Source organism: Oncorhynchus mykiss, chromosome 1 (assembly GCF_013265735.2).
Source record: "Oncorhynchus mykiss isolate Arlee chromosome 1, USDA_OmykA_1.1, whole genome shotgun sequence".
Taxonomy (NCBI): domain Eukaryota; kingdom Metazoa; phylum Chordata; class Actinopteri; order Salmoniformes; family Salmonidae; genus Oncorhynchus; species Oncorhynchus mykiss.
This window is the reverse complement of record NC_048565.1, coordinates 55,560,284-55,573,862: the sequence shown is the minus strand read 5'-3', so window position 1 is coordinate 55,573,862 and position 13,579 is coordinate 55,560,284. Positions and strand designations below refer to the sequence as shown.

General features: G+C 40.0%; 1 protein-coding gene across 1 annotated transcript in view; it reads right to left on the bottom strand.

Annotated features, from left to right (window-relative positions):
* Nucleotides 1-11,443, bottom strand: part of LOC110532459 (pleckstrin homology domain-containing family A member 5) — a 109,425-nt gene extending 97,982 nt beyond the window's left edge. The window contains exon 1 of the mRNA XM_036989714.1: nucleotides 11,102-11,443. Coding sequence (XP_036845609.1) covers nucleotides 11,102-11,226 — 125 coding nt within the window. The 5' untranslated portion in view covers nucleotides 11,227-11,443. The remainder of the gene's footprint in view (nucleotides 1-11,101) is intronic.
* Nucleotides 11,444-13,579: the final 2,136 nt, after the last annotated feature.

Below are 13,579 nucleotides of genomic sequence, written 5' to 3'. Positions count from 1 at the left end.
ATTCATCGACCTGGTCAAGGGTTTCGACTCTGTCAATCAACACATTCTTATTGGCAGACTCAACAGCCTTGGTTTCTAAAATGACTGCCTCGCCTGGTTCACCAACTTCTTCTCAGACAGAGTTCAGGGTGTCAAATCAAATGCATATTTTGACTATATTTACACATAAAATGACACTTAAAATCAAAATGATACAAGATATTTAAAAAAAGCCTGTGAATGAATTGGCACACTGGGAACATGTCATTTTTATAAAACGGCCAATAAAATAAGCTAATGTAATTCAAATGTACTTCCCCTAAATATGACCATTTATGTCACATTAATTAAGTTAGTATTCATGTATCACTTCTAAACTGACAAATAAACATAAAATATACCTTTTACAAATACATTAGCATGTTTAATACATTTGTTTCAATTAATAGAGCATATGCTTTGAAAACTGGTCTGTTGGGCAAATATGCAGCTTTGGGAAAATTCTCATATCACTTTTCTCAATTTGTCACATACAATGATTTTGTATGGCTGTTGAAATGTGCAGAACATTAATCAGCTATGCCTGCCCCATATGTAAGGCCCTCTTTGACTTTCTTGACTGTGTCATGGGACCTGCGCTTACACTTGGCACACTCCATTGAAGCAGCATCAGTTCTCACAACTCCTCTCTGATTGCTTTCAGTGTCACCAAAGTGCTGTCAAGCCACAATTTGTTCTTCGCATTTGATATAGCAGCTCCATTAAACGTGGCGTCTGCCATACAGGGCTCTCTGTCAATGCGGCTTTTGCCAACCAAGACAGTTTTGGGGCATCGCGAACATATTACAGAGTTCAGACATTCATATGAATTCTGGGTTCCTCCGTGCTACATTATTTTGAGGAGGTTATCATTTGATATCCTATAATATACATATACCATTTTCTGTGCAACCTCTCTATTAAAAAATGTATGGCCTCCAAGGTTTTATTGACAGGGTGGATCTTCACCATTTTCTATGGCTCGCTTGCACCAGCACCAATGCACACATCTATCCTGTAGTTGGAAGTGAATCCTCTCTTGTGCCAAGTGGCATCGAAGGATACATTAATGTCTATGATGGCATCCTCATCCTCCTTCAGCAACACTGCTATGTCTGGTTCTATATCTGCGTATGCTCTTCTAATTATCTTTGTAGCACTCCCCAGGCTGTAGCCCTCTCTGAATCTCTGCAACTAAAGTGTGGGGGAAAAGTACTTATTATGTCTGTCGACATTAGTCATAACAGCAGGACTAAATATCAGCATGTTACCCTATGTAAATATTAGCATAACAGCATTACTTTATGTAAAGATCATTTCTCAGTAATCACAGTAGTCTACAGCCCTATGACAGTGTAGGCCTATGTGACAGTCTCATTGTATGTATGTATGTATGTTTTCCTATCACTCTGTTTAATTAACTTTGAATACTTTTGCTGGAGCAAGGAAATAAATATTTTTTTATACACATCAAGCCACCTGACAATAATGGGCCACTCTCTCCTTTTATTTGCCTAACATTTATATCAAATGCCACATCTCCCCTGGAGCACTCCTGGAGAAAGTGTAAATACTCCTCCTAAATTCATCACGATCACCTTCAGTCTGCACATTCTATCACGACAGAACTACAGAATCACTGGTTGGTGGGGTGTACGGTGATTTTCAGTCCAGTGTTTAGACACTTAGGGCAAATCAAATCATGTACAAGTTGGTTTATTTGTGACGCGGAATAAAAGCCACTGTTGGCTGTCTGCTGTCTAGTTGATCTCTGCTAGTTGTCATCTTGCTGTTTGAATGAATGCTTACGAGCCTGCTGGTGCCTACCATCGCTCAGTCAGACTGCTCTATCAAATTATAGAATGAATTATAACATAATAACACACAGAAATACGAGACTTAGGTCATTAATATGGTCGAATCCGGAAACTATCATTTCGAAAACAAAACGTTTATTCTTTCAGTGAAATACGGAACCGTTCCGTATTTTATCTAACGGATGGCATCACTAAGTCTAAATATTGCTGTTACATTGCACAACCTTCAATGTTATGTCATAATTATGTACAATTCTGGCAAATTAGTTTGCAATGAGCCAGGTGGCCCAAACTGTTGCATATACCCTGACTCTGCGTGCAATGAGAAAGAGAAGTGACACAATTTCACCTGGTTAATATTGCCTGCTAACCTGGATTTATTTTAGCTAAATATGCAGGTTTAAAAATATATACTTCTGTGTATTGATTTTAAGAAAGGCATTGATGTTAGGGTTAGGTACACGTTGGAGCAACGACAGTCCTTTTTCGCGAACGCGCACCGCATAGATTATATGCAACACAGGACATACTAGATAAACTAGTAAGATCATCAACCATGTGTAGTTATAACCAGTGATTATGATTGATTGATTGATTGTTTTTTATAAGATAAGTTTAATGCATTCGCGTAACAGGCTGGCTCCTCGTGAGGCAGGTGGTTAGAGCGTTGGACAAATTAACCGTAAGGTTGTAAGATTGAATCCCTGAGCTGACAAGGTACAAATCTGTCTTTCTGAAACTGAACAAGGCAGTTAACCCACCGTTCCTAGGCCGTCATTGAACATAAGAATGTGTTATTTACTGACTTGCCTAGTTAAATAAAGTTGTACACATTTTTTTTTTTTTAAATAAATAAAAAGAAATTGGCGTCCAAATACACAGATTTCCGATTGTTATGAAAACTTGAAATCGGCCCTAATTAATAGGCCATTCGGATTAATTGGTCGACTTCTAATTGCCATGCTGGAGGGTCAGGTCAGGATGAGCCTGCAGGAAGGGTACCACATGAGGGAGGAGGATGTCTTCCCTGTAACGCACAGCATTGAGATTGCCTGCAATGACAACAAGCTCAGTCCAATGATACTATGACACAACGCCCAGACCATGTTTGATCCTCCACCTCCCGCTCCAGAGTACAGGCCTCGGTGTAACGCTCATTCTGTCGATGATAAACGCGAATCCGACCATCACCCCTGGTGAGACAAGTGAAGATTTTTGCCAGTCCTGTCTGATCCAGCGACGGTGGGTTTGTGTCCATAGGTGACGTTGTTGCGGTGATGTCTGGTGAGGACCTGCCTTTACAACAGACCTACAAGCCCTCAGTTCAGCCTCTCTCAGCTTATTGCAGACAGTCTGAGCACTGATGGAGGGATTGTGCGTTCCTGGTGTAACTCGGGTAGTTGTTGTTGCCATCCTGTACCTGTCCTGCAGGTGTGATGTTTGTATGTACCAATCCTGTGCAGGTGCTGTTACATGTGGCTGCCACTGCGAGGACGATCAGCTGTCCATCCTGCTTCCCTGTAGCGCTGTCTTAGGCGTCTCACATTGCAATTTATTGCCCTGGCCACATCTGCACTCCTCATGCCTCCTTGCAGCATGCCTAAGGCACGTTCACGCAGATGAGCAGTGACCCTGGGCATCTTTCTTTTGGTGTTTTTCAGAGGCATAAGAAATGCCTCTCCAGTGTCCTAAGTTTTCAAAAATGTGACCTTAATTGCCTTGACGTCTTAACAGCCATTCCACAGGTGCATGTTCATTAATTGTTTATGGTTCATTGAACAAGCATGGGAAACAATGTTGAAACCTTTTACAATGAGGATCTGTGAAGTTATTTGAATTTTTACGAAGTATCTTTGAAAGACAGGGTCCTGAAAAAGAGTTTACATTATTGCCAATATACTTGTACATTTTATGAAAGTATGGAAGTTGTATGCAAAATATCCCAAAATATGAATATTGACAGATGGATGCAATATCTAAAAATGTTCCTGTGATGCCTGGGCTTAAGCTCTGAAGACTGAGCTGCCTCATGCTAGCCATGTGAAAAACAACAACATAGGACATGTTCTTAATGTTTTGGTATTTAGCCATGTTTTATCGATTCCAGGGCTGTAGCTAGTGAATTTCTGGTAGTCGTCACTTGAAAGGAAAAACATCCATCACAAATTCACCCTTGCCATAGCGCTGCCTCTCGCCCCAAGCGCTTCCTCAGTGAACGGTCCTTGCTATTCAGGATCCTTGGGACATCCCTACACCATTGACATTTAAAATGGTTAAGGTAAGTGTTAAGGTTAGGGTTTAGAGTAGGGACATCCCAAGGTTTGACAGAGCTAGTTGGTTGGTTTTGTAGTTTTCTATTCAATGCCATTACAGTAGCCATTGACTTAGGACTCCATTTGCAGTTCCTATGCCTTCCACTAGATGTCAACAGTCTTTAGAAATTGTTTCAGGCTTGTATTCTTATATATGAGGGAGTAAGACCAGTCTGAACGAGTGGACCTTTTATATTGACGACGTTATCGTCCTATTGAAATATTATAGATCATTTAGGATAAAAAACAACCTGAGGATTGAATATAAACATCGTTTGACATGTTTCTATGAACTTTACGGATACAATTAGGATTTTTGTCTGATTGTTTTGACTGAGTTTGAGCCTGTGGATTACTGAAGAAAACGCGCTAACAAAACAGAGGTTTTTGGATACAAAGAGACTTCATCGAACAAAAGGAACATTTATTGAGTAAATTAATGTCTTCTGATTGCCACCATATGAAGATCAAAGGTAAGGGATTAAATTGATCTCTATTTCTGAGTTTTTTAAAGCTTCTGCTTGGCTGGTTACTGTTTGTAATAATTTGTCAACTGGGCTATGTTCTGGGCTAGGTATGTTCTGGGCTAGGTATGCTTTCGCCAAAAAGCATTTTATAAATATGACACTGTGGTTGGTTTAACAAGAAGTTAGGTTTAAAGATGATGTAAAATATGTTTTGTTTTCTGAATTTTTATAATGAGCATTTCTGTAATTAAATTTGGCGCTCTGCAACCTCACTGGATGTTGGCCAGATGGGACACTAGCGTCCCACATACTCTAGAGAGGTTAATGGCTGTAACGTTAACGTTACCACAGAGTTTAACATTCTTAGCACAGGACTTGCTTTACATTTGGGCATAGCATCCACTGTGTCACGACACCCAACCATGAATATTCACATAAACATATATGTGACTCGTTTCAGGAAACGATGCATATGTTGCACATCACTACTTCACAGGAGAGCCATTTGAACGTAAACCTTGGCAGAAATGCCTTCTGGAACATGTGAACATTCATGTGCCTTAATAACAAACTGGTATGCCATATGCAAATATGAGCAAAATTGTTAAATTACGAGCCTAGTTGGTTTTGCCACAGAAAAAGCCAGCAACCTTCCCACTAGCCATTATTTGCTAAGATAATGAGTGGGCTGGACATGCTGAGAGATGAGTTCAGATTGGTCTGCCATGTAGCACGCTTCTGTCTATAACATGATAACATGATTTTTTGAAAGATTTCACGTAGTATAACTGTTGCTCTCCACTTTCTGGAGGACCGAGTTTTGAAATCAGTGGATTTAGAGTGTGAAAGCTAAGGAGATGGAAAAAAATCTGCCGTTTGATTGCAAATATGCAGATGGAGTCGAAAAGAAAACACACAGATATAAAAAACCTGTCTCCGGATTACATCTTCAAATTAAGGGAAAACATGGCATCCGTGACAGAGAGAGAGAAGCGTCCATCCATGTGTATGGGTAAAATAGTCTAGCTAGCTACATTTTCAGATATTACACATTTCTCATTTAGTCAGAAAGTATTTTCATTTCAAATTAAAATGTACTGCTAGCTAGCAAGCTTACATTAGCTGGCTGGCTCGCTACCTAATGTTATGTGTATGATCTGTAAAGTTATATTATTTGTATCTCAGAGCCATTTGCATTGCTAGTTATAGCCTAATGTTAGCTATCTACCATTGAACCTGCTTGGTTAGCAACCTGCAGATTCATGCATGGTAGTAACGTTATTAGTTGGGATTATGGTTAATTGTTTAGCTAGCTAACTACATGTCGAAACAAAAGACTCTGCTATGCAAGTAACCATTTTAATAAAATGTTCATGATGTCACTGCAGCAACTGTCAATAGACGTAGCTGGTAAATTCTCTCTGGCTATCTACTCCGATTTCAGAGCACTCTCGTCTGAGTGTGCCAGAGTGCAGAATAATTGACACATATATGAACGCTCAACACCCTTTGAATATGGCCGGTGTCAGTAAACGTGGCAATTTTTTTTAAATTAAATCGTTGCCAGCAGCACAGTTGCAGTCACCAATGCTCTGGATAACATAGAAAACACTCAGTTAGTTCACAGTGGTTCACTCTCCTCTCCGACTGGTGTAGTTCTGTTGGGTGATAGTGTTTAGTCTTGCTGTAGCGTGCCAAGGCAATGTAGATTATAGCCATGTAACGTGAGCCTTATTCAAGATAAATAATTAAATATAGAAAAAACGTAATATTCTATGAAGAACGTATTATTTTCAGAGCGTTTTCTCTGCATCTTATATCACTCCTTTTTGGTGGATTAAATGCGATATAAATAGCCTACATCAGTAAAAGGCTAATATCAGCCAATAATATCCGTCAACCGCTAAATCAGTCAGACTCTGGGGCGGCAGGGTAGCCTGGTGGTTCGAGCGTTGGACTAGTAACCGTGGAGGTTGCAAGTTCAAACCCCTGAGCTGACAAGTTACAAATATGTCGTTCTGCCCCTGAACAGGCAGTTAACCCACTGTTCCCAGGCCGTCAATGAAAATAAGAATTGAAAATAAGAATTTGTTCTTAACTGACTTGCCTAGTTAAATACATTTTTTTTTTAAACGATAAATCAGTCGGGCTCTAATAGCAATTTATGATTCAAATAGTCATCGGGTTTCCAACTCTATATTTACAAAAACAAGTCATGGCCAAAAAGAAGGACAAGGTCATGTAGTACACTCCTTCATATTAAAGCTATTTTTAACTATTTTAAGGAAAACTTATGATGACACATCTGGCTAAATACACACACACACACACACACACATGACCATGAGGAACTAGTTTCGCGACTATTGCCTCAAATGAAAACAGAGATTTGATGATCAACCAATCACATGTTGCTGACTGGCTGGGCAGGGAGATGGGGGGAGAGAGAGAGAGAGAGAGAGAGAGAGAGACAGCACTAGAACAGTCTGTAGCAGTCGGCCTCACTCTACTAGAATCTGAAGTCAAATGTCTACTGTTTGCTGATGATCTGGTGCTTCTGTCACCAACCAAGGAGGGTCTACTGCAGCACCTAGATCTTCTGCACAGATTCTGCCAGACCTGGGCCCCGACACTAAATCTCAGTAAGACCGAAATAATGGTGTTCCAAAAAAGGTCCAGTCGCCAGGACCACAAATACAAATTCCATCTAGAAACCGTTGCCATGGCTCACACAAAACACTATACATACCTTGGCCTAAACATCAGCGCCACAGGTAACTTCCACAAAGGTGTGAACTATCTGAGAGACAAGGCAAGAAGAGCCTTCTATGCCATCAAAAGGAACACAAAATTCGACATACCACATAGGATCTGGCAAAAAAAATACTTGAATCAGTTATATAACCCTTTATAGTTGTGAGGTCTGGGGTCCGTTCACCAACCAAGAATTCACAAAATGGGACAAACACCAAATTGAGACACTGCATGCAGAATCCTGAAAAAAGATCCTCTGTTTACAATGTAAAACACCAAATAATGCATGCAGAGCAGAATTAGGCCGATACCCGCTAATTATCCAAATTCAGAAAAGAGCTGTTAAGTTCTACAACCACCGAAAAGGAAGCAACTCCCAAACCTTCCATAATAAAGATCTTAAGAGAGATGAACCTGGAGAAGAGTCCCCGAAGCAAGCTGGTCCTGGTGCTCTGTTCACAAACAGACCACACAGAACCCCAGGACAACAACAAAATTAGACCCAACCAAATCATGAGAAAACAAAAAGATAATTAATTGACACATTGGAAAGAATTCACAAAAAACAGAGCAAATAATGCTATTTGGCCCTAAACAGAGAGTACTCAGTGGTAGAATACCTGACCACTGTGAATGACCCAAACGTAAGGAAATCTTTGACTATGTACAGATTCAGTGAGCATAGCCTTGTTATTGAGAAATGCTGCCGTATGTGCACACTGCCCACAAAATGAGGTGAAAATTGAGCTGCACTTCTGAATCTCCTGCCAAATGTATGATCATATTAGAGACACATATTTCCCTCAGATTACACAGATCCACAATGAGTTTTATTTTTTTAGGTTTGATAAACTCCCATATCTACTGGGGGAAATACCACAGTGTGCCATCACAGAAGCAAGATTTGTGACGTGCTGCCACAAGAAAAGGACAACCAGTGAAGAACAAACACCATTGTAAATACAACCCATATTTATGTTTATTTATGTTCTATTTTGTACTTTAACCATTTTCACATTACTACAACCCTGTACAGTCGTAGCCAAAAGTTTTGAGAATAACACAAATATTAATTTTCACAAAATCTGCTGCCTTAGTTTGTATGATGGCAATTTGCATATACTCCAGAATGTTATGAAGAGTGATCAGATGAATTGTAATTAATTGCAAAGTCCTTGAAATCATTGTTCTTCCTCTGTCAATCATGGTTAACTTACAAGAAACACATGCCTTCATCATTGCTTTGCACAAAAAGGGCTTCACAGCTCACCTAAATCAACCATTTATCGGATCATCAAGAACTTCAAGGAGAGCGGTTCAATCATTGTGAAGAAAGCTTCAGGGCGCCCAAGAAAGTCCAGCAAGCGCCAGGACCGTCACCTAAAGTTGATTCAGCTGTGGGATCGGGGCACCACCAGTACAGAGCTTGCTCAGGAATGGCAGCAGGCAGGTGTGAGTGCATCTGCACGCACAGAGTTTTGGAGGATGGCATGGTGTCAAGAAGGGCAGCAAAGAATCCACTTCTCTCCAGGGAAAACTTCAGGAACAGACTGATTTCTGCAAAAGGTACAGGGATTGGACTGCTGAGGACTGGGGTATTTTCTCTGATGAATCCCCTTTCCGATTGTTCGGGGCATCCGTATAAAGGCTTGTCCGGAGAAGACAAGGTGAGCGCTACCATCAGTCCTGTGTCGTGCCAACAGTAAAGCATCCTGAGACTATTCATGTGTGGGGTTGCTTCTCAGCCAAGGGAGTTGGCTCACTCACAATTTTGCCTAAGAATACAGCCATGAATAAAGAATGATACCAACACATCCTCCGAGAGCAACTTCTCCCAACCATCCAGGAACAGTTTGGTGACAAACAATGCATTTTCCAGCATGATGGAGAACCTTGACATAAGGCAAAGGTGATAACTAAGTTGCTCGGGGAACAAAACATCGATATTTTGGGTCCATGGCCAGAAAACTCCCCAGACCTTAATCCCATTGAGAATAATGTGGTAAATTTTTAAAGAGGACAAACAAAAACCCACAAATTTGGACAAACTCCAAGCATTGATTATGCAAGAATGGGCTGCCATCAGTCAGGATGTGGCCCAGTAGTTAATTGACAGCATGCCAGGGCGGATTGCAGAGGTCTTGAAAAAGAAGGGTCAACACTGCAAATATTGACTCTTTGCATCAACTTCATGTAATTTTCAATAAATGCCTTTGACACTTATGAAACGCTTGTAATTATACTTCAGTATCTGACAAAATTATCTAAAGACACTGAAGCAGCAAACTTTGTGAAAATGTATATTTGTATCATTCTCAAAACTTTTTGCCACAACTGACATTTGAAATGTCTTTTTTATTTTTGAACTTCTGTGAGTGTCATGTTTACTGTTGATTTTTATTGTTTATTTCACTTTTGTTTATTATCTATTTCACTTGCTTTGGCAATGGTAACATATGTTTCCCATGCCAATAAAGCCCCTTGAATTGAATTGACAGAGGGTGCAGCCATACTATTAGAGAAGTCCTTTTCAGGTCATTGATCTGAGGCATAGATAGAGAGTGGGTGGGAAACTAATGCTGCAATTATGGCCAAATTGACAGTAAATAACAGACAACTTCCTGCTTTTCACAGAGAAAAACAAAATAAATCATGATTAGGTCATAAAGCTTTGGAATGCAGTCTGGAAAAACTCACTTTTCCCTGTATTCCAAGAGCTCTTGAAAACATATGCTCTATCCATCAATACACTGTAGGTCGAACATTTTGAAAATGGCACAGCAATAACAGCTTTGCTAATTTGCATTTGAGACACAATAATGACATCCCCATGTAATAAAATACAAACAAAATGTAGAAGCAACAGTCACAGCCATTCATTCACCAATGAACTAAACACATTTTGCAACTGACATCAAGAGTTGAACAACATTCAACAAACACATCGACAATGCATACTCTACGCAAACAAAGATAACAGGTTTTCAAACCTGCAGAGGTCTGGAGTGTTTTCTTATATTCGCCTTTAGACAGAGAGAAAACATCGTTTTTTTTGGGGTTTTTTTTTTTGGGGGGGGGGGTACTTTACTTTACTATTTGTATTTTTAACAACTTCTACTTCACCACATTCCTAGATAAAATAATGTACTTTTTACTCCATACATTTTCCATGATACCCACAAGTAATCGTTACAGTTTGAATACAGGACAGAAAATGATCCAATTCACACACTTATCAAGAGAACATCCCTGGTCATCCCTTCCCCCTCTGATCCGGCGGACTAACTAAACACAAATGCTTAATTTGTAAATTATGTCTGTGTTGGAGTGTGCCCCTGGCGATCCGTAAATAAAAAATAATAATATAAATGCCTTAATATAAGGCATCTGAAATGACTAATACTTTAACTTTTACGTTCGATACTCACGTTTATCTATAACCAAATACTTTTAAACTTTCACTCAAATAGTATTTTACTGGGTGACCTTCACTTTTACGTGAGTCATTTTCTATTAAGGTATCTTTACTTTAATCAAGTATGACAATTTGATACTTTTTTCCACCACTGCCAATGCGTGAAAATGACAACTTCAAAATCGCTATTACATAATGAACTAGCATCTTACGTCTATCACACACACAATTACGCTAATGTGCTATTCCTATCGAATGCAAACACAAACAGCGCCATAAATAGCCAAATCAGCATTGCAAAATTACACATCTACTTACAATGAAAAGCTTCCACAAAAAATCCAGACAGGTGGTGCAATAATATCTTCGGTCAGTGGGTAATCTATTAGCGAAGAGGAATCTTCTAAACCCTTATCCAGATGCGGAGCAGAACAACGGAACATCAGTTGTTGGTCGACAGGAGAGAAACAGCAGTGTAGAAGAGTTCAAGGAAAAAATATAACAAGTGGAAAGATAGTTCGTTGCTATGAAGCGTCTCCTGTGAAGAGCACTACGATGGCACAAAGCTCGCGAGGAAGTAAAGCGACACAGCTGTCAAGATGCCTGGAGCCTTGCTTCCTGCCCACGTACCATGTGGTGTGGTTGCAGCCTGGAGTAAAAATGCTGCTGAAACCTGAGAGGTGTGACGTCATGCTCCAGCTCCAGTCTGAGCTCTATTCAAACCAAAGTGGCCAGCGCTCTCTCAGCACAAATCCAAACAAAGGGAAAACAGAGAGGAGTCAAAGAAAACAGTTACAACAGCATTTACTATCTCTGTGTGTCAGGAGCCAGTGAGGGGATGCACAACCTGCATTGAGATAATCACCCTCCTATTCTCTTTAGAATTAAAGCGCACTCTTCTGTATGTCAGTTGCTCCCAGTGGCTCGTGGTCAAACCAGGGTGAGTTAAACATTTTTTTTACTTTATTTAACTAGGCAAGTCAGTTAAGAGCACGTTCTTATTTACAATGAAAGCCTAGGAATAGTGGGTTAACTGCCTTCTTCGGGGGCAGAACGACAGATTTTTACCTTGTCAACTCTTTAATCTAGCAACCTTTTGGTTACTGACCCAACACTCTAACCACTAGGCTACCTAGCGCCCTGATTGAGAGGAAGGTGTTACTAGAATGTTAATAGAACAGAAAGATAGATGTGTTAAAAGAACTAGAATTTAAATCAGGAAAAGGGAGTTCTGATGAAAAAATATGCTCACAGCAATATTAGCAGGAAGGAGCCTCAATAATGACAAACTCCATAGCTGTGCTATCACCCCAACAAGTGAGTATAGAGGTTCAACTATCTAACATAATAGTGTGACTCTTTTTGCATTGACATGAAATAGGTATAAACTATACTGACAAAAAATTTAAACGGAACATGTAAAGTGTTGGTCCCATGTTTCATGGGCTTAAATAAAAGATCCCAGAAATGTTCCATATGCACAAAAAGCATATTTCATTCACATTTTGTGCAGAAATGTGTTTACAACCCTTTTAGTGAGCATTTCTCCTTTGCCAATATAATCCATCCACCTGAAGCTGATTAAACAGCACAACACAATGCCACACAACACAATGCCACAGAAATTGTGAAATTGGCATGCTGACTGAAGGAATGTCAATCAGAGCTGTTGCCAGTAAATTGAATGCTCATTTCTCTACCATAAGCCACCTCTAAATCGAGGGTGCTGTTGTAGAGTCACATCACTGCAGCACTAGACATTTTTGCAAATGTATTAAAAAACAGAAATACCTTATTTACATAAGTTTTCAGAACCTTTGCTATGAGACTCAAAATTGAGCTCAGGTGCATCCTGTTTCCAATTATCATCCTTGAGATGTTTCTATAACTGTGGTAAATTCATGATTGGACATGATTTGGAAAGCTGCACACTGTTGACAGTGCATGTCAGAGCAAAAACCAAGGCATGAGGTCAAAGGAATTGTCAGTATAGCTCCGAGACAGGATTGTGTTGAGGCACAGATCTGGGGAAGGGCAACAGAATTTCTGCAACATTGAAGTTCCCCAAGAACACATAAGAAGTTTGGAACTACCAAGACTTTTCCTAGAGCTGGCCGACCAGCTAAACTGAGCAATCGGGGGAGAAGGGTCTTGGTCAGGGAGGTGACCAAGAACCTGATGGTCACTCGGACATACAGTGCCTTGCGAAAGTATTCGGCCCCCTTGAACTTTGCGACCTTTTGCCACATTTCAGGCTTCAAACATAAAGATATAAAACTGTATTTTTTTGTGAAGAATCAACAACAAGTGGGACACAATCATGAAGTGGAATTACATTTATTGGATATTTCAAACTTTTTTAACAAATCAAAAACGGAAAAATTGGGCGTGCAAAATTATTCAGCCCCCTTAAGTTAATACTTTGTAGCGCCACCTTTTGCTGCGATTACAGCTGTAAGTCGCTTGGGGTATGTCTCTATCAGTTTTGCACATCGAGAGACTGAAATTTTTTCCCATTCCTCCTTGCAAAACAGCTCGAGCTCAGTGAGGTTGGATGGAGAGCATTTGTGAACAGCAGTTTTCAGTTCTTTCCACAGATTCTCGATTGGATTCAGGTCTGGACTTTGACTTGGCCATTCTAACACCTGGATATGTTTATTTTTCAACCATTCCATTGTAGATTTTGCTTTATGTTTTGGATCATTGTCTTGTTGGAAGACAAATCTCCGTCCCAGTCTCAGGTCTTTTGCAGACTCCATCAGGTTTTCTTCCAGAATGGTCCTGTATTTGGCTCCA